General features: G+C 39.5%; 1 protein-coding gene across 1 annotated transcript; it reads right to left on the reverse strand.

Moving 5' to 3' along the window:
• Positions 1 to 3,389: 3,389 nt before the first annotated feature.
• On the reverse strand, positions 3,390 to 18,732 carry NOTUM (notum, palmitoleoyl-protein carboxylesterase). The gene is made up of 11 exons (XM_032211695.1): positions 18,404 to 18,732; positions 17,367 to 17,419; positions 14,902 to 14,997; positions 12,688 to 12,748; positions 11,052 to 11,110; positions 8,606 to 8,708; positions 7,988 to 8,179; positions 7,072 to 7,172; positions 6,397 to 6,544; positions 5,837 to 5,884; positions 3,390 to 4,441 (listed from the first exon to the last, which is right to left on the reverse strand). Exons 1-11 carry the CDS (start codon positions 18,730 to 18,732, stop codon positions 4,135 to 4,137), a joined length of 1,497 nt encoding a protein of 498 aa, XP_032067586.1. The 3' UTR covers positions 3,390 to 4,134.
• Between the last annotated feature and the right edge of the window lie 315 nt (positions 18,733 to 19,047).

The following is a 19,047-nucleotide window of genomic DNA, read 5'->3' on the forward strand; positions in this document are numbered from 1 at the left end:
GCGAGTGACTGTTGTGAGAGCCTCCCGATTCAGGTAGGGTCGCAACTGGCGCACCAGGCGAACCTGGGCGAATGCCCCCCTGGTCACAGCCGACAGGTGGTGATCAAAGGTCAGCTGTGGATCCAGGAGGACTCCCAAGTTGCGAACCCTGTCTGAGGGGTGTAAAATTTGACCCCCCAGCCTGAGTGATGGAATGCTAGCCAAATTGTTGGGAGGGAAACACAACAGCCACTCGGTCTTTTCTGGGTTGAGTACAAGCTTGTTAGCCCGCATCCAGTCTCTAACGGCCTCAAGACCCTGGTTCATCACGTCCACCGCTTCATTGAGTTGGCACGGGGCGGACAGATACAGCTGTGTATCGTCCGCATATTGATGGTATCTTATCCCGTGCCTCCGAATGATCTCGCCCAGCGGTTTCATGTAGATGTTAAATAGTACGGGGGACAGGACCGACCCCTGCGGCACCCCATATGTTAGGGGCCTCATGGTCGATCTCTGTCCCCCGACCAACACCGACTGCGACCTGTCCGAGAGGTAGGAGGAGAACCACTGCAAAACAGTGCCTCCCACCCCCACCTCCCGCAGTCGTCGCAGAAGGATACCATGGTCGATGGTATCGAAAGCCGCTGAGAGGTCAAGAAGAACCAAGATGGAGGGATGACCTCCATCCCTGGCTCTCCAGAGATCATCGGTCAATGCAACCAAAGCGGTTTCTGTGCTGTAACCAGGTCTGAAGCCGGACTGGAAGGGGTCCAGGTAATCGGCTTCCTCCAAGGACCGCTGAAGCTGGTAGGCCACCACCTTCTCAACAACCTTCCCAATAAAGGGGAGGTTGGAGACTGGACGATAGTTGTTAAGTACAGCTGGATCCAGAGATGGTTTCTTCAGGAGGGGTCTCACCACCGCCGTTTTAAGTGCGGCGGGGAAGTGCCCCTCCCGAAGCGAGGCGGTAATAACCGCTTGGATCCAGCTCCGTGTCACCTCCCTGCTGTTAGCTACCAGCCAGGAGGGACACGGGTCCAGTACACAGGTGGAGGCACTCACAGCCCTCATGGCCTTGTCCACGTCCCCGGGGGTAACGTCCTGAAACTCAACCCAGCGCTGGTCTACCAAGTCGTCCACTCGTGCTTCGGCTGGGTCTGCAAGGGTGGAGTCCAGATCCGACCGAAACCGAGCAACTTTGTCCGCCAAGAACTGGGCATAGTCTTCAGCCCTACCCTGCAAGGGGTCCCCCGTATCCCTCTTGTTTAAGAGGGAACGGGTTATCCTAAACAGGGCGGCTGGACGGGACTCGGCGGACGCAACCAAGGAGGCAATGTATGCTCTTTTTGTTGCCCTAAGTGCCCTGATGTATTCCTTGGTGCAGATTGTTAAAAGTGCTCGGTTCGATTCGGATCTATCGGACCTCCACAAGTGCTCTAGGCGTCTCCTTCGGCGTTTCCTCTCCCGGAGCTCCTCGGTGAACCAAGGAGACCTCCGGGATCCACCACCTCGGAGTGGCCGTAGTGGCGCAATCCGGTCAAGGGACTCTGATGCTGCCGAGTGCCAGGCAGCAACCAGAGTTTCTACCGGATTGTGGGCGAGAGTATCAGGAATAACCCCAAGCTCCGTCTGGAACCTCAAGGGGTCCATCAGTCGCTTGGGGCGGAACGACTTGGTCGGTTCCTCCTCCCTACAGTGGGGGTTTGGTCTCCGGAAGTCAAGCCTCAGTAGGCAGTGGTCTGACCACGACAGGGGTATGATCTCATTACCCCTCAGACCAAGATCACAACTCCACTGCTCCGAGAGAAATACGAGGTTGAGCGTGTGACCCGCTGAGTGGGTAGGGCCCCGAATTATCTGGGTCAAGCCCATGGCTGTCATGGAAGCCATGAACTCCTGCGCCCCATCAGAGTGTTCACCGAGCGTAGGCAAGTTGAAGTCCCCCAGGACCATAAGCAAGTAGTCCTTGATTTATGACCACAATGGAGTCCAGGATTTCTGTTGCTAAGCAAGACATTTGTTAAGTAAGTTTTCCCCTTTTTACGATTTTTCTTGCCACAGTTGTTAAACGAATCACTGTAGCTGTTAAGTTAGTAACGTAGTTGTTATACTTTCTGACTTTACCACTAGGTGGCAACAACACAGTATTTGCATATTCATTTTACATTAGAGCGCCTTCACAAATTTTTATTTTCTGAATTTCTTCATAATAGTAGTATCCCAGATTTGTCTTATTGTTGCTTGTTCTTTCAGGTTTACATTTAGAAAATATTAGAGACAAGGAAGTGGAACACAATTAATTGTAGTCAAATTTTTAGACTAGGTAGCATTGATCTTTCTTAATACTTACATTTTTTTCTCCTTGAGATACTGATCTTTATATATTCATATTACTATTTTATTAAAATTGTAGAAATAAAACTTTAAGGCAACATCCCAATTGGGCATGGTATTGGCCGGGTGGAGGGCACAATGACAACATGAACATGACAGTGGATGATTTTTGTACGTGTATCAGATGTCCCGAGAGAAGTGAGCATTTTATGTAATTGTGGCATTTGTACGATTACCCAATCATACCTGACTTCATTTCAGTATCATGGTTTGCATGGATGCTATTGCTTGCAGCTTTAATGTAACATTAAAGCACATAACACCATCTGTTATTGCATTTACATTTAACACAAGTGTATAATTTGGATTGTCTTATTTGAGAACTAAAATGTCTTGGACCAACTGGACAACAGGAGTGAGTGTATAATTCAACAATCAGATAGTCCCAGGTTAGGAAAAATTGTTATGTCAATTGCTGCTGCCCAAGACTAACAAAAGAAGGGCCAAATAACTATTGTCTCAACTGTAAGGGGGGGAATAGAATTTATGTTTATTCTTCTCTGTTCTTTGCCAGCCTTCCAACAAGAAAGTCAATGGGGAAGCCATCAGGAAGTCAAAAATGGCAATCACACGTTCACAGGATACTGTGACTTGCACAAGACCCCCTATTGATGGCAACTGTGACTGTCTCACAACTATTATTGTAAACTGGTGTAATCATATGGCATCATGCTTTATAACGGTATCACCGAGGGATGAAGTTGCTAGCCTCAATTATTGTTGTTAAGTGAGGACTACCTGCATACCTACCCAATTTAAATCAGCATCCTATTGTTTGTTGCCCTTTCTTCTCTCCCTCAAATTTGTGCATTTCCTATAACGAAAAGATGAATAAAAGTGCAAACATCATATAGATTAAATTGGAAAAAAGCTTGTTCTTAAATCTTTCACTCATAATTTTGTTATTTCATTTCTACAAATGAACATAGTACAAAGGGAGTCATAAGGATTTAATAATAATATAATAATATAATAATATATAATATAATAATAATAATAATGCCAATGCTGACCCTTGCCCTCTCCCATACATATGTGTTCACAAGGAAAACCTTTCCAAGAAAGTATTTACAACTTTACATGTGAGCATATCTTGGATCAGCCCTTATAAATAGCATTTACATATTAAAATAAATATTTTCACATTGCCAAAATAGCATAAGCCGTTTTCTTCATTATTTAAAAAATATGTTACAAAACAATATCATTAATTTTATATTTCTTGCTTATTTCTTTTGAAAGTCAAGTAATAAAATCATTTCATAAAACAATACAAAAGTAAATTGAATACACGGTAGATCCATTTGTAGCCGCTGTGCTTTGTTTGTACAGTATCTTACATGGAGAGCTGCTGGCTCCAGGAAGTCCTCGTGGTCATATCTTCACTTCTGATGGGAGAATAATTCAATGCTCCCACCCATTTCCAAAGTCACTCTATGGCCTAGAAATGCCTTGGAAATGATAAAATGCACGAAGGCCCCTATGGGTTCTTGAGGCTGGAGTTTCTAGGCACCCGTTACTTCCTGTAGATTGTCCTTGTGAACAGAGGTACTGCTTGGCAGTAATGTGGAGGTAATGCTTCATTTAAGTGGGTAGATGAGATTCTGTCCATTTGATCCTGATAGACTAATTGTGCAAGAGCTATGTGCGTTAGTTCGGCTACTTGTCTCTGTAGATGTTTATGTGCTGTACGTGAGCAAAGAAGGCAGAAAGTTTGGGTGTCTAAAGTCAAGCCGTTGTCCTTAAGAGAATACACTTCTAGCTAGCACTGCTCAGCATCCCTAGAAGTTTACTGGGCTCCAACCCTTGCTGCTGTGCCATCTTCTGCACATCAAAACCCATATGCATGAGAAATTGGATCACATTCATCTCTTGGCCAGTGTATTGGTCCCGGATGGTAGGGCATGATGGATTACAATGTGGCCATGGGCAGCTGTCAATCAGATGGACTGGGCAGCCTTTTAACGGGGCTTTCCCATTCTTATTGCTGTCATGTAGACTGCGATCCCAGCAGTGCAGAGCTCGGGGCAAAGAGGTCCCTTTCACTTGGATGTCTGTCCAATGACTGAAAAAGCAATCCATACAGATGAAAGTATGTTACAATTTGCATGTTTCTTATAGGTGACTAATCACAGCGTAGGCATAACTTCAAGAGAGCCCGCTAACATTAGAACTTCCACTTCTGAACACTCATGGGGTCATATGAGGTAGCAACCAAAGAAAAGAGCTGTCAATATTCGATCTATCAGAAACATACTGGACAATGTATGAGAATCAAAGCAATACAGAATCAATTTAGACAGGTTACTAGAAGTTTCTAAAGATGGATGATCTGCTTTGTATATATCATTTATATGCTCAAATTATAGTTTTCTAACATTCTAGAAAGTCAGCAGTATTCCAGAGAAGGAGAGGCAGAAATTCGGTTTCTGGATTTTACTTTTTGCTCTCTTTTCCCAAGACAGCTCAAGATCCACTGACATTTTATTATAAAACAGTTATTCAGGATAGACACCGAATTGCAGGATGCAAAACAAGGGAGCCTTCTGAAACCAGTCATTTATTCTCAGTATCAAAACTATATTTAGTCTTTTCAGAGAAAAAGATCAATCCTGTCCACCCCCCTTTTTCTTGTATTTAGCAGCCTGATTAAAAGGCATTGGGTAATTTATGTCACCTCTCCTAATCATAAATGCTTAAAAATGTAAATTGCCCAGAAATCTACAAACATACTTCAGATTTTAATTTATTTTCTGCTCACTGCTGATTTAGCCAGTCTTTCTTAATAAATAATTATTGTCTTTCATTCGATAAAGAACCCCTGAAGGATTAGAGCATACACAGAGTGTAACTTAATCCAGCCTTTGTTAAATTGCTGTTGAGAGAAGCTCCATTGTAACCTAACGTGCCAACTTCATAGATCAAACTTCTAGGCGAATTGCCAAACTTAGCAAAGTAACTACTTGTGAAAAGTAAAAAAAAAAAAAAAAAAGTGAAATAACCTTGCTTGCAACTTGAAATGTGTGTTCAGCATTCCCTAACAAAGCTCTGTCTTATATGCCAGAAAATGTATTTCTTTCCCCTTCTAAAGTCTATTGTTTTCAGCACACTGAGAAAAATCATGAGGTTTGTGTAACATGAAATAATATTTCTAGCACTATGACGATCTGTACAAGCTGTGCAAAGACTATAAGAAGTTTGACAAGAACTTTTTTTTTCATGACTGGACGGTGAGGCTTGTGCCTGTTTTTTCTCTCTCTCTATGCCTGCTCTGTTAAGGTGGGAGACAAAAATGCCGTCAAGTCTTTTTGCTTTCTGCAGAAAATAAAAAAATGATTCTCAGTAACCTCGTGTTCAGAGTTTCATTGGAATTATCAGATTCTGAGCTGAATTCAAAAACCTTACAATAGAGAAGAAGTGAGAAAACAGGAAGGTGCATCTTTCCACTCTACATACTTACTTGCGTGTTATGATCTCATGAGACAAACAAGCTGGAGCAAAGCTGGCTCTGGATCAGAAGAGGGGAAAAGTCATAAAATCAGTGTGATAGAAAAAGGAACATTTTGATATATCTTTTTTAACAACTTTGAGTTTTTTCATAGTAGAATTTAGGCATCTTGCTGCAATAAAGATACCTATATAAGTTGCTAGGTGCAGGAAGCTTAGAACTCAGACCTGAATTGCTTTGAAGCACTGTTCTTAATATACCATACAGTAGCTAAGACACCAAAGATTTAATTTCATTATCTCTTGTCACTGGGTATTATGAATACTTCTGTCATGAGAAAGCAACTGAATCATATGACAGCAGTATAAAGCCACTGTCCTTATCTTAATTTTAACACAGTAAAAGGCCTGAGATGCACTGCTGACTCCCACTAACAGCAATACAAATAAACAAGTTTAACCATACATATCTAGTGTTTAATAATGTGGCATATCACTGAAAGATAAAATTCTTAGATCCCAGGAAAGGAAATTTCCTTAAATGGAAATTTAAAAACATGAAACAAAACTAACATCACATCCTTGAGAGTATTCCTCAATTCACGGCCCAGATTTTGGATATAAATCCACTGTCCTTCCTGTACAGGCTGGCCAGTCAAATGTACATTGTCCACAGTGAGTTGAGCTTCATCAAACAGCCACTGCACCACAAAAACCGGACCTACACAAAGAGGAATTTAGTACCAATAACATCATCAATAGGGCTATAAACTTACTGGCTTAAGTGATAAACTAAGCAAGCAAGAATGGATTAGATTTCTTAGTATGTGGAAATTTTAGAAAGAGAAACAAAAAATTAAGGATGAATTTTGGTATATTCTGTTATGTCATGTAACATTTTCTTGTGCATTTACTGTTAAAACCATTTTTATCTAATCACATGGTAGTCTTTATTTGCTAAATTGTAGATGTTTCTTGAAAATTATTCCACATTAAAACAATCTTGCATCATCAAACACATCTTATTTATACTGAAGTATTAAAGTAATATGAATATTTATTTATATTCAACAAATAAATTAAAAGTGTAAAAATCACATAATTAGCTAAATCAAAACATTTACCTGGCTGACAATACTAGCAAGGCTTAATAATAACCACTTAGTATTAATTATACAGATAAGGAGAATTTGTCTGAAATGCATTTCAGATATCACTCAGCAACAGGCCTTTTACTGGCACACTTACATCGGAGAGTAGGATAAATTTTATAGCCAAAGAAACAATTCCATTCTTCTCCTTCTCTAAACTGCATTTTGCAGCGTTCAGGAACAAGTCCATGCCAATATCTGAGAGTTTAAAAAAAAATAGCTGGAGTTAATTATTCAAATCCATTCTACTAGAAATAGTTAACTATGCTGTATAGAATATCTGGGATTGAGAGGCAAGAACATGTAAATCATGAGGGGTCCTTGGTGCTCTCTGAGCTTGCTTGTCTTCTTGCAGTCCTAGCACTGATGATATTGCCTACTTTGAGTAATGAAATGTCTGCAAGAAAACAAGCAAGCTCAGAGAGCACCAAGGCCCCCTCACATGAAACCTGAGCTACAAAAGTAAATTCCAAAAACAGTGGACAGTAGAGGGCAGACAAACCACACATTGAAAATGTCTATTTATATTTCAAAAGTTAAAGGGTAAAGTTTTCCTCTGTACTGCTGAGTCTGACTCTAGAGGGTGGTGTTCATCTTTGCTTCCTAGCTGAGGGAGGCAGTAACCTCCAAAGACATTGGTTTGTGTGCTCATTTGGCTAGCATGACTATACATTGAAGACACATGGAATGCTGTTACCTTCCTACCAAAGTGGTAGCTATTTATCTACTCACATTTGCATGCTTTCGAACTCCTAGAATGAGAAAGGAGCTGGGGTGAGAAAAGGAGTTCACTCCATCGTGTGGTGCTTGCTGGAATAAAGACACCTTCGGTTTCTCTGTCTATTGACAGATTACTAGAATGTCTACTATGTACTTTCTACACAGTCCCATTTCATGAATATTACTTAGCAATCTCTGAAGACTGTAGTTCATGTTAACTATCAAAGGAAAGTCTCACTGGATGTCTCACTCCAGTTTTAGATTTCCAGGAAAGATGTTAAAAACTTCAATACCTAATTCCTCTCCTGATGGCTTCTGTGGGGGCGCAGGTTATGGTATCAATGCAGTCTGTCCTACGATATTGTTTATTATCCAAGAACCAGCCAGAGTCTGCAAGGCCACGGACCTGAATCCCAGGATATCCCAGCTCTTCCAGCTGTTCAGCCACTCGATCCACATTCAAGAGGACTCCTGTTCCACCAGCGCTGCAATGACAAGTCAAGTCCTTTGAAGCAGAACTCCTCCATTTGATTGTCTGAAGAACCATGGCTTGTAAGCAAGGTCTACATGTCGCATCAATTAACGTTAATGAAATACCAAGTTTAATTGCTTATTCATTTGTCCATTCCTTGGGAGATTTACAATGCATTAAAAACCGCACAAATTTGGAATAAATTTAAAATGCAATAATTAAAATACATCAGATAAAGAGAAGTCGGAATAATTAGCAAGTTTCTAAGAAGCTGTTAAAGAACTGATTAAACAATAGCTGAGTTGTATCTTTTACTTTAAAATGTTGTTTTTATTAGGTCTTTTTCTATATTTACTTTTGAAATGTTTTAATAACATCCTTTTCCAACCCATACACAAGCATACATTTACTAGACATGTTTTCATAAACAGACATATACCTGCTTCCTGCCAACAGCAACACCTTGGCATTTCCAAGGCCTTTCCCCAATAATTCCTTTACAACTTCTTGTATGATAAGAGCACCCATGAAGACAAATTCATCTGTAGGAGGAGAAGGGTGGGGAGACGAAAAACAATCATAGTAAGTAAAACTGGATAACATTTTTTGCCATTCCTATTGAAGGTATGGAGTAATGAATATTGAAAAGTATACTTTTCGTACCATAAATTTCCAATGAGCGTTCAGTGGAAAAGTAAGCCTAGCAAATATTGCAAGTCATTTACTAAGTTTCAGATCTAAATTCTTTAATTTCTTTGTTGAGTGTGACAAATGGAACATTCTCCCCCTTTCATGTTCTTTAATGTTTAGGACTAGTTTTCTGAACATTTATTTGACCTCCCAAGTATATGTTTGATAAGCTGAGCAAAGAAAGAACAAAATTTTGAGAAAAGCTTCTTTAAAAAATAGCAGTGAGATGGACTTTTATCCACAGCAGGGAATCTGAATTATGGTAAATATCTCTCCTGTTTCAGGAAAGCAGAACTTGTAGCCCTTCAAATATTGCTAGACTTCAACTCGCAGCATCTCTCATCTTGGCCCTGATAGCTTCAATAGCTGGGAGCTGATGTTCAGCAGATCCAGAAGCTATGAGTTCCCCATCCAAACAATGGAAGAATAGAACAGAGGACAGAAAAAAGTAGCATCTGTGAGAAGGTCCTGTTGAGAAAGATTGTAATATGCTTTGGCAATTGCTAGCCTCTTCTTCCACCTAATCTGCATCCAACTCCAGGAGATTTCTAATCCCCCCCCCCCCTGCTAGAATACCTAGCACATGATCGCTGCTAACTGAGACCAAATGTTACTATTGGAAATTGGAACTGGATTCATAGAACATCTCAAACTATGATTTAGCAAAAACCAACAACAACAACAACCTGCTCTTCCATACTGTGTAAAGTCTTTACAAACTACAGTGGCTAGATTCACAAATAACTCTATGCCGGAATCAAACCAGCTATATACTGACTGCAACATGTGGGCCAGTCTAATGTACTTTACATTTTTTTCTACCTTAAACAATAAAACTAGTAGACCGAAGAAGAGAAATTCAGTTTCAATCAATTTCAAATGATGACCTTCCATCAACATAAAGGATAATGTCTTATGATGAAAGAGAAGTGCGTCCTAAAGAAGTAAGATTACATCCTATTGTAGAAAGTAAAATAGAAATGTATGTAGAGAAATTGTTCTTGAGGTGACATTAGCAAGGAAACAAAGAGAGTCAGGAATGGCTGCTAATGCTTGGGGAGGGTGTCTTTTCATTTTTTGCATGAAAAACAACAGAGGGGCTTGTCGTACCATACATCAATCTGCATTTAAGGCAACACTGAAGATGTCAGAAGTTCCTTAGTTGTTTTCCATACAAAAGGAAAACTGGGAAGATGGTCAGTCCCAGTTCTCTGTATAATGTATGGAGTTCATGATTGTAAAGTATTTGGCCACCATGCTGTTCTCTCAAGAACAACTACCAGGGAAAATTACAAAATTAAGGATGCAAGGATGGGAACAATATTCCTAGTGTAATGTGAGGCAAACTCTTCCTTAGGGGAATTAAGGCAGTTAAATTTACTCATCCTCTCAATATTGGTAAACAGAAAACTTCCACTATTACTGTCCCTGAGATCAACCCAAATAAAAAAATAACTGACTGAAATAAAAATATTGGTTTTGTTTCTATACAGCTTTTCCTTTTAGATTAGAAATCTTTCATTTAATTAGGTAGGATTGTGAAAACTAATATTCTTCATACAAGATCAATAGTAGTGATATCCAGGAATCTGGGGTGTCAGTTACTGACACCAAATGGAAGCTAGGCATCCTGAGTCGAATATAACATTTTGGAAAGAGAAATACAAAAGGTCCATGTTTTATCTATTGAGTCAGTTATGTTAAAAAGTCCCAACTGCCCGAAGCTCTTCTTTAGTCAGTCAAGAGAGCAAATGTTTCTTTGTCACTTATGTCAACATCTTCCAGACGGATGTTTCTGGCCACACAGTGCCTTCCCGTGCCATATCTGTGATAGATCTAAATGAGGATGGCCCTCAAGCGCATGCACAGATATCAAGAACTTTCTCGATTCCATTTGGAAGTCCTGGCGCAATTTGGTCTTTCCTTATTTCAAGTTTAGCTAAATGAAACAGTTGCTCAGACCCTTGAGATGCAACCATTTGCTTCAGGCTGTTGCTCGGTTACTCCCATGTGGGGTTCTGAACCGTGACAAAGCAGGGCTTGCAAGCGGATGCATTATCTAGAGGATATTTATTATTTCTTCCTGCCCGCTGGCGAGAATCCTTTCTTCCTTTGCACAACTGTGGAGAATTCAGGCCAGATTCCCTTAATGCATAATGCCTGTTTGGCAGCAAGAGCCTGTCAGAAGCACTCACTTTTCTCAGTTTTGGCAGAGGCTCCACTCCAGACATCACTTGAGCAATATGGGATGAAACTGCAAGAGAACAGATGTCCTTGAGCACCAATATTCTTTTGATATGCATGGAGGGGTAAGACAAGAGTAAAAGTCCAGCAAATTAAATCCTAAGAGCGATAAGAGAAAATCGTTTAAGCTCGGCTCACTCAGATCTGATGGTTACCAGCATTTTATACAACTGATATTCCAGGGCATGAAGCATCAAAGAAATAATAATAATAAAATGAATTTTTTTCTAACACTTGGAGCTAAATGCCAGGGAGCTACAATTGGTCAAAGTTTAGTGCTTTTCCAATACATGTTTAATAATACAACCTTTATTCTTATTTTTATGGCAAGCATGGAAAATGTTCAGTAATTATAAAACTCTCATAGATCTGCATGGCAAATGCCACTGTTCTGATTTTCTATTTCTATTTTCCCCTGTATTGTGCTCCATTGAAGCTATCAACACCATATTAGTTGATAACTACACATTAATTAGTCTAGATGCTTTTTGAATTAGAAATTACTCTTGGTCAAAGAATGTCCCTGCTGTCTAAAACCAATGCCACACCAGGAAAAAAATATCCCAATGAATAGAACAGCCATTCTAATTCTTATCAGCCATTCTAACATCATTTAAATACATACAGACACTAGCTCCCAAGTGGGTTTTCAGATTAACGGCTATCCTCTGATATTTGCTTTTATTCCTCAAGTCTGCTCTCCAATCATTCTAGCCGGAAGTTCTATTTACATGGGACTGATTCCTTTTTAAAAGGCTTAGTATGAATTTATTTGCTGGAGAAACTCTGGGTATGTTTTGCTAAGAACTAACACCAATTTGATGGCACATAATCAAAATACATTTGTTGGGTCAGTTATTACTATGATATAAAATATCTAAGACTACAGTTCATCAGGGGAGTACAGACAGAGAACGAAATCCATCCTCACTGGCTTCTTCATTATGGCCAAGCCATTCTGCATTAAAGACCTAGCAGTAGTACTTTCAATACAGCCCTGCACGGAGGAGTGCAAAGGTGTCAGGCTAATATTATTTTTGCCTTCTCACTTACCCACCTACATTACTTCTGCCTTGCTGGCATGAATCAGGCAGAACTTCAAATCTTACCATCAGGATTTCCCCTCACTGTTGTCTTTGGATTGTTTTCGAAGACTTTCTTAATGTACTAACAATCCATTCTGTTTCGTCATTATTCTCATTTATTTTCATTTGCAATTTCTACTCCTGCTTTCTTTATAGCAGTGGTTCTCAACCTGTGGGTCAAGATTCCTTTGGGGGTCGCACAACTCTTTCACGGGGGTCGCCTAAGACAATCGGAAAACACATATTTTCAATGGTCTTAGGAACCGAGACACCAATTTTATGGTTGGGGGTCACCACAACATGAAGAACTGTCTTAAAGGGTCATGGCATTGGGAAGGTTGAGAACCACTGTTTTATAAGAACATTACAACTTGCAAACTCTGGTCCTTTGTTTTTTCATATGCAGGCTAAGTTCTCCTTTCCCCTAGTTTACTATTCTTCTATCTTGTTTATTTTTGCTTGACTATTCCATTCAACTCCTACACCTGTTTATTCTACTTACACCATATTTGCATTCCACCAGTGAGGATTTTCTTCTGGTTGTGATGACAAAATGCCTGTTCCTGTAGATGGAGAAAAATATACATACTAACACATAGAGAAATATATCCTTCATGCAAAGAACATAGAACATTCAGCATTAATTCAATGACAGATGGTAAAAAACAACAACATTTGTAGGTATATATGCCAGAGTATCTGAAAGGATGTGAGGTTCACAATGAAAACTTTCAGACTAGGATAGGAAAATATTAGATTTAATACTTCATTTTTGTACTTCGTGTATACAAAAATAGAACCTATATCACTAATGTTTGAAATATTTCTTCTTTTTGGTCTAAACAGATAAGCTTAGATAGTGGAAAACCTATAGTTAAAATATAAATTCAGCATGTTTATGGACCCTTATTCTCAGATATGTTTTGGATGGACTACAGACTCTAAAAGTTTTAGAAGTAAATAACACAGACTCATCTAAGCAATGGAACAAAGGAAAATTACAGCATTCTGAGTACTTTGAGCATAACTGATTATTAAGCTAGGCATTACGTTGCTAACACTGGGAAGAAGTATTGGTGAGCCAGCAAAAGTTAACCAATCTCCATTTCTGAACCAGAGCTTTGTTCTATGATAACTAAACATGCCATAAAAGGACAGCCAATAATCTCTTGGGGATTATAGTGCCTTCTCCAACTTTCATGAACATCAATGTAGGTATTGGAGCCATAAAGGCTGGGCAGTCCTGAAGAGATCTGTAATAAAATCTATTTATTAGGCCAGTCTGCATATCTTAAAAGACATCTCTTTTTTTAACAGTTCATTACAAATCCCTATAATTAATGAAAGAGGAAAAAGAGGGTATTAATGCTGCCCACTTTGCTGAAAATGCAAACATAGAAATGTTTACTATGTGGTGGGTTATCTTCCCTCTAAGAGTCAATGTCACTACAAAATCAACGTATCCACCACGCTGAAACTTTTTAAAGTAACTTTTTGTTTTATTAATATCATCTGGACAGATACAGATTTCAGCCAAAGAAAATAATTTAGTTTTTCCAAACTGTCCTCCAGATCCTCCGATAATATGTCCAGTGCAGGCTGAGGATAAGGTGAGCTTTGTGGTATCACAACATCTTTACCCAGCACCAAATAGAGAAAATGATGCAAACAATGAACTGTTCTTCTAAATATAGGTATAGGTATACCTCATTTTCATGCCACTTTTCCATCTAGATGTTCTCAAAATGTATATAGGAGTATAATAAGAGAAATATATAGCCAAATAGCACCATAAATAAATAGCAATTTTGTATGTGGATATTTCATTTAGGGGTATAATCTAAAATGGATTATTACTTTCTATGAAGAGGTGGGGATTGAAAGAAATTGATCTTTTACTTTATCTAAAAGCCCTGTTGCTTCATACCAATATTGGCAAAAGGGTAATTAGATCCCTTTTCCCCTCTTGCTTCACTTCTGTAACACACATTCGGGAATCTGCATGTGGTGTAGCAAAAGAGGGGATACATTTGTCTAGTTATTACTCTCACTCCTTCCAGAGTCAGTTAGATATGAGATTAATATTGCTCTCTAAAAAAAAAATCAGATTAAGCCCTTCTTGCAGCGGAAGTGTCAAAACATGATTGTGTAATCTAAGATTGCCATTTCTATTCCACACCATTCTGGAGGACAGGAGATCATAGATTTAAGTTATGGAGGGGAGCAGCTTCTGATTGAAAAAAATAACAACAGTGGAACCAATTACAATGGTCAATGGAACCAATTAATCAGAGAGGTGGTGGTCTTCCTTTTACAATATCTGTCAACAATATATCAGTTTGAATTACTACTCTAAGCAGAGATTTAATAACTGCAATGGCTCTAGGATTCTACTCAAATATTTCTCGTTCTCTTAAATTTATAGAAGAAGATCCGCTTTGCAAAGAATGAAAAGGAGATTTTGCATTCTATTAAAATTCAAAATAATTACATGCATTATTTTGATTCTGGTGTTACCTGTTTTTTTTTTTAAAAAAAAAACCTCAGCGTAAATGCTAAATGAATAAACCAAGCGTTATTTATTCCACACAAATAATAGAATATTACTAAAGATAAGCATAAATGTGTATTCAGAATTATGCATTTATGGAGACAACAGAAACAATATATAATGCACAATGTAAATCTCAGTCTAATTAGAATAAAAAACATTTACCAGTTCTGGTAATGGGCCACTCCTTGGAACTCATTAATCTCCTCATTGTTTCATAACGAGAATTGCAATTCTCTCTGCTGAAGCAATACCAGCCTCCTGTATCCAATAACAACAACAACGATGATGATAATATCTCAGTAATTTTTCCCTGTATCAGTAATTCACATAATTTTAAACTGTGATTTATGAAATAGATGCTTGGTGGAATTAAATTAGTCATAAAATTGTTTTATAACAAAGTAGATATTATTTTTCCTAGACAAATTTATAGATCTGATAGATATATTTTAAAAGCTACATTGAATCCCACATAAAATAATCATAGAATCTAATTTGATTGAAACCTTAAACTTGTCAAATTATGCAAGCTTCCTTTTCAATAATCTGAACATAGCAATATTAACTTCCTATAAATATGAAAATATGTATTGAATAGGATGGGACTGTATTGCAGTCTACAATTTTTGCCATCTTTTTAACATCTACTGTAAAAGTAATGAACAACCCATTGATTTCATTGGCAGATTGCTATCTTTTTTATAATACAGTATGTTCTGTCTTGAATTTCTTCTTTACAAATCATGTTTGCATTCAGCTTTCAAAGTACATTTCAAAGAATTAATCTCTATGCCATTGATTTTTTCATATTACACCTTAATTCCCTTACTTGAAAGTGACCCAAGTGAAATAGGATTGCTTTATTATTTTCTGACTGAGTAATCAAATGCCAATAAAGATAGTTCTGCTCTTTACAGGGCACACAACACGCATATTCCTTAGGATAGACTCCATGAATGTAAATCTAATTACTTTCAGTAGGATTTACTTCCAGGTCATAACCATGAAAACTCTGCCTTTAATCCGTGTGTAATATATATATTGCACACACACACACATCTGTTTTTCCTTATTAGATTAAATTGTATGCATTGAGGGTTGAGATGAAAAACCGAAGGCTTCCTGTGTAGAAAATGCAGGATTTGTGACAAGATTCTTGAAATTGGAATAGAACTACTTGACATCTCTAGTTTATCATATCTTATTTATCTGAATAGCAAATGTAAAAAAAATCACAATAGTAATCCTTAGGCAAAAGTTGATCATTTCTTCCAAAGTAGCATAATGTTGCTGTCCTAATTGTTTTTATCTGAAACAAAATTTTATTGAACTTAGTGGGACTTACTTCCAAACAGATGGTTTAAGATCAAAATAGAAATAGGTACTTTTCCAAAAGGAACTGGAGTTTCTTTTTTTTCCCCTTTGAAAATGTTTTGCTTCTCATCTAAGTTTCTTTAATTCTGACTGTTGGGGAATGGAAGGATTTATAATCTTTGCAATCATCTAATCTTTTAGCAGTCTGAAGGTTGGTTGTTAGCCTCTCTGAGATTCGTTGAGGCCACTTGAGGGTTTATCTGTATGCTCAGATTCACCTGAATCAGTGTGCAAATGGGGGTGGAATCTTCTTGGGACTGCTGAAAGGGCTGTGTTGTAGACAGAAGATAGGTGGTGTCCTATCCCTCTATTGAGAGAGGGCTATTCATTTTAATATAGATAGCCTCTTTGATCCCTCTTTCAAACCAGTGGTCCTTTCTGTCCAGAATGTGGACTTTGCTGTCTTCAAAGAGTGATCTTTGTCTTTCAGATGCAGATGGACTTCTTAACCCTGTCCTGATGGGTTTGTTCTCCTGTGTTGTGCTATGTGTTTGTGAAATGTTTCTTTTGTTTCCTTAACATACAGATCTGCACATGTCTCACTGTAAACCCCTTCATAAACCACATTGCTCAATTTGTGTCTGAATGTTTTATCTTTAGGGTGGACAAGCTTCAGTCCCAAGAAGGATCCACCTTCCATTTTCCACCATTCAGTTAGAACTGAAGAAGAGTCTTGGATGAGAAGCAAAACGTTTCCAAGGAAAAAATCCAGAAAGTCAATTGCCTTTTGCAAAAGCACCTATGGGACAACCATGACCTGGATGATTGAAAATCCCCATAGACGTCAAATTAGAAAATTAAAGTACAAGCAAACAGAAGAAATGGATTGATTGACTAAGGCAACAACAGACTCATGTACCATCCTTCTACCTTCTAGTGCCCTTCAGATGTTGTGTTGCTGGGTGGTGATTTTGGAAATTGTACTCCGTGTGTATGAAGTGAACCAGGTTAGAAAACCTAACTCAGCAAAATTTATTCCTATATGTAGCTCTGATTAGAATTATTAGACTAATTAGACTGTCATAGGTTTGCTAGACATAGGGACATGTGCAACAATGACGGTGAAGATGAAAGGATAAAGACATTGGCTGCAAAGAAAGCAGGCAGTACATATTAATATTCCTTGCAAACCTTTGAAGAAAGCAGCTGGGATGTTACTTTGTCATCTCTTCATTTTTTTAACCTAAAGAGTCTGAAATCATTGAACTTTGCTTTAAAACTCAAAATAAAATTAAAGAAAAACTCAACCTCACCTTCCAAGAATAGAAGCCACCTTCTGCTGCCTTTTGATTCTTTGAGGTAGTAGCTAAAATAAAAACAAATAGAAGGCAGCGTGAACTTAATTAGGGAGACTGGCTCGCTTGACCACAAATCCTTTGATACACCAACTCATTATAATATCAAGAGAGTTACATAAAATACTTGGTTAAAGAACAAGAGAAAGAAACAGGATGGCTGTCAGAAGAGCTCCAAACAGAATCTGATCAAAGGACCTTCTCAGGGACTCTGAGCCAGACTGAGCTGGCTTTCATCTTGCTCCAAACTAAATGCATTAAACAAATTCCTAGCATTCCTAAGTATTTCCAGGCAGGAAAGAGTTATTCCACCTGTTACTGACTGTGCTCTTAGTAACAGCCACATGGTGGAAGCAAAGCTTAAACACTAAAGATGGATTGTTTCAGCACTTTTGAAGTTCTAAGTATTAATAGTAAACAGTTCTGTGTGCTCTCTGAAGCATCTCTTCTTCTTGGGGGTGGTGATGGAAATGATGCTTTATGAAAAAAGGGAAGAGACTAGACATACATGAAGCACACACAGGCAAAGTCTACACAGACTTGCTTAGAAAATTCACTAAGTTCTGATCCAGAGCTAAGCTCCTTCTAAAAAGGCTGAGAATTGCATTTTTATTAGAACCCAGAGAAACTTTCCCCATCTTTTCAATACATTCTGCAAACTTCTGATCTTTTGCACTAGAGTAAATTTATCTAATACAGGTCCAGTTATCAAAATCTCAGAAATCTAGAAGACAATTTCTCTTTTCTCCCTACTTTTGAGGATTTTCGTCTGCCTTCGGTTAAAGATTTGTTAATAAAGGCACCTCCAAGGAGTATCGTTTTGAATTCCAGATACTTCAGAGAAGACAAATAGGTACACGAAGCAAAGCCCACGAAGAAGCATTTTATGAAAATTTCTCTCTTTGTTTTCTACCGGGCACTGGATCCAGGAAGATGGGCAATTTGAATGAAACAGAAAGAAACGGAGGCGCAGGGAGTTTGGCATCTACACTCACCCGGCGGGACTGCCGTCGTTGCAGGTGACCGAGCTGTTCAGCAGCATGTGAAGCCTCAGCTCCTGGTGCAGATTCTGCGCGGAGCAAGGGTACAGCGACTGCGCCAGGTTCTTGATCTGAGCCATGAAACTGTCCATGTTCCCCTCCACGGCGGTAAAGTCCAACGGGAAGCTCTCTACCGGCTCCCCAGCCGCTTCGCTCCGCTCTCGGGCCGCCGCCGCGGGTTGCTGCTGCGGTCCGCGCCGCCTCCAGCTCTTCCTGCCCTCTCCGCCCGGACCCCAATGCAGGAGCCCCAAGAACAGCAACATCTGCACCGTCCCTCCACCCATCGCGACGCCGCCGAGCCACCTGCTGCGGAGGCAAGAGAGGACCGGGTAAGCGCCACCGGCTAGCTAGCTCCACGGGGGCAGAGCTGGGACTAGGGCTCGGTCGCCTGGCCTCGGGCGGCGGGATGCTCCTTCTGCCCCTGGTGGCCAAAGGCGCTTGGCGGGCTGGGGGGCTTCGGCCTCTGTGCCTGCTCCGTGCCTTGCCTTGCCTCGCCAAGGGTCTGGCAGCGGCGGCCCCGTCTGGCTCGCTCCAATGAGCTGCGAGCAAAGCAGCGTCTGGGCGTAGTTAGAGGCAGCCGGTGCCTGGTGCTCGCGCTG

This window comes from Thamnophis elegans, chromosome 2 (assembly GCF_009769535.1).
Source record: "Thamnophis elegans isolate rThaEle1 chromosome 2, rThaEle1.pri, whole genome shotgun sequence".
In the NCBI taxonomy this organism is placed as follows: domain Eukaryota; kingdom Metazoa; phylum Chordata; class Lepidosauria; order Squamata; family Colubridae; genus Thamnophis; species Thamnophis elegans.

Bases quoted from the DNA above. Each gene is read 5' to 3' on its own strand.
- NOTUM (XM_032211695.1), bottom strand. From the start codon at position 18,732: ATGGGTGGAGGGACGGTGCAGATGTTGCTGTTCTTGGGGCTCCTGCAT. The intron at 17,420-18,403 runs GTGAGTGTAGAT...TTTTTATTTTAG, and splicing joins AACGACGGCAGTCCCGCCGG to CTACTACCTCAAAGAATCAA. The intron at 6,545-7,071 runs GTAAGTGTGCCA...CTCTTTGTGTAG, and splicing joins AATTTATCCTACTCTCCGAT to GTCCGGTTTTTGTGGTGCAG.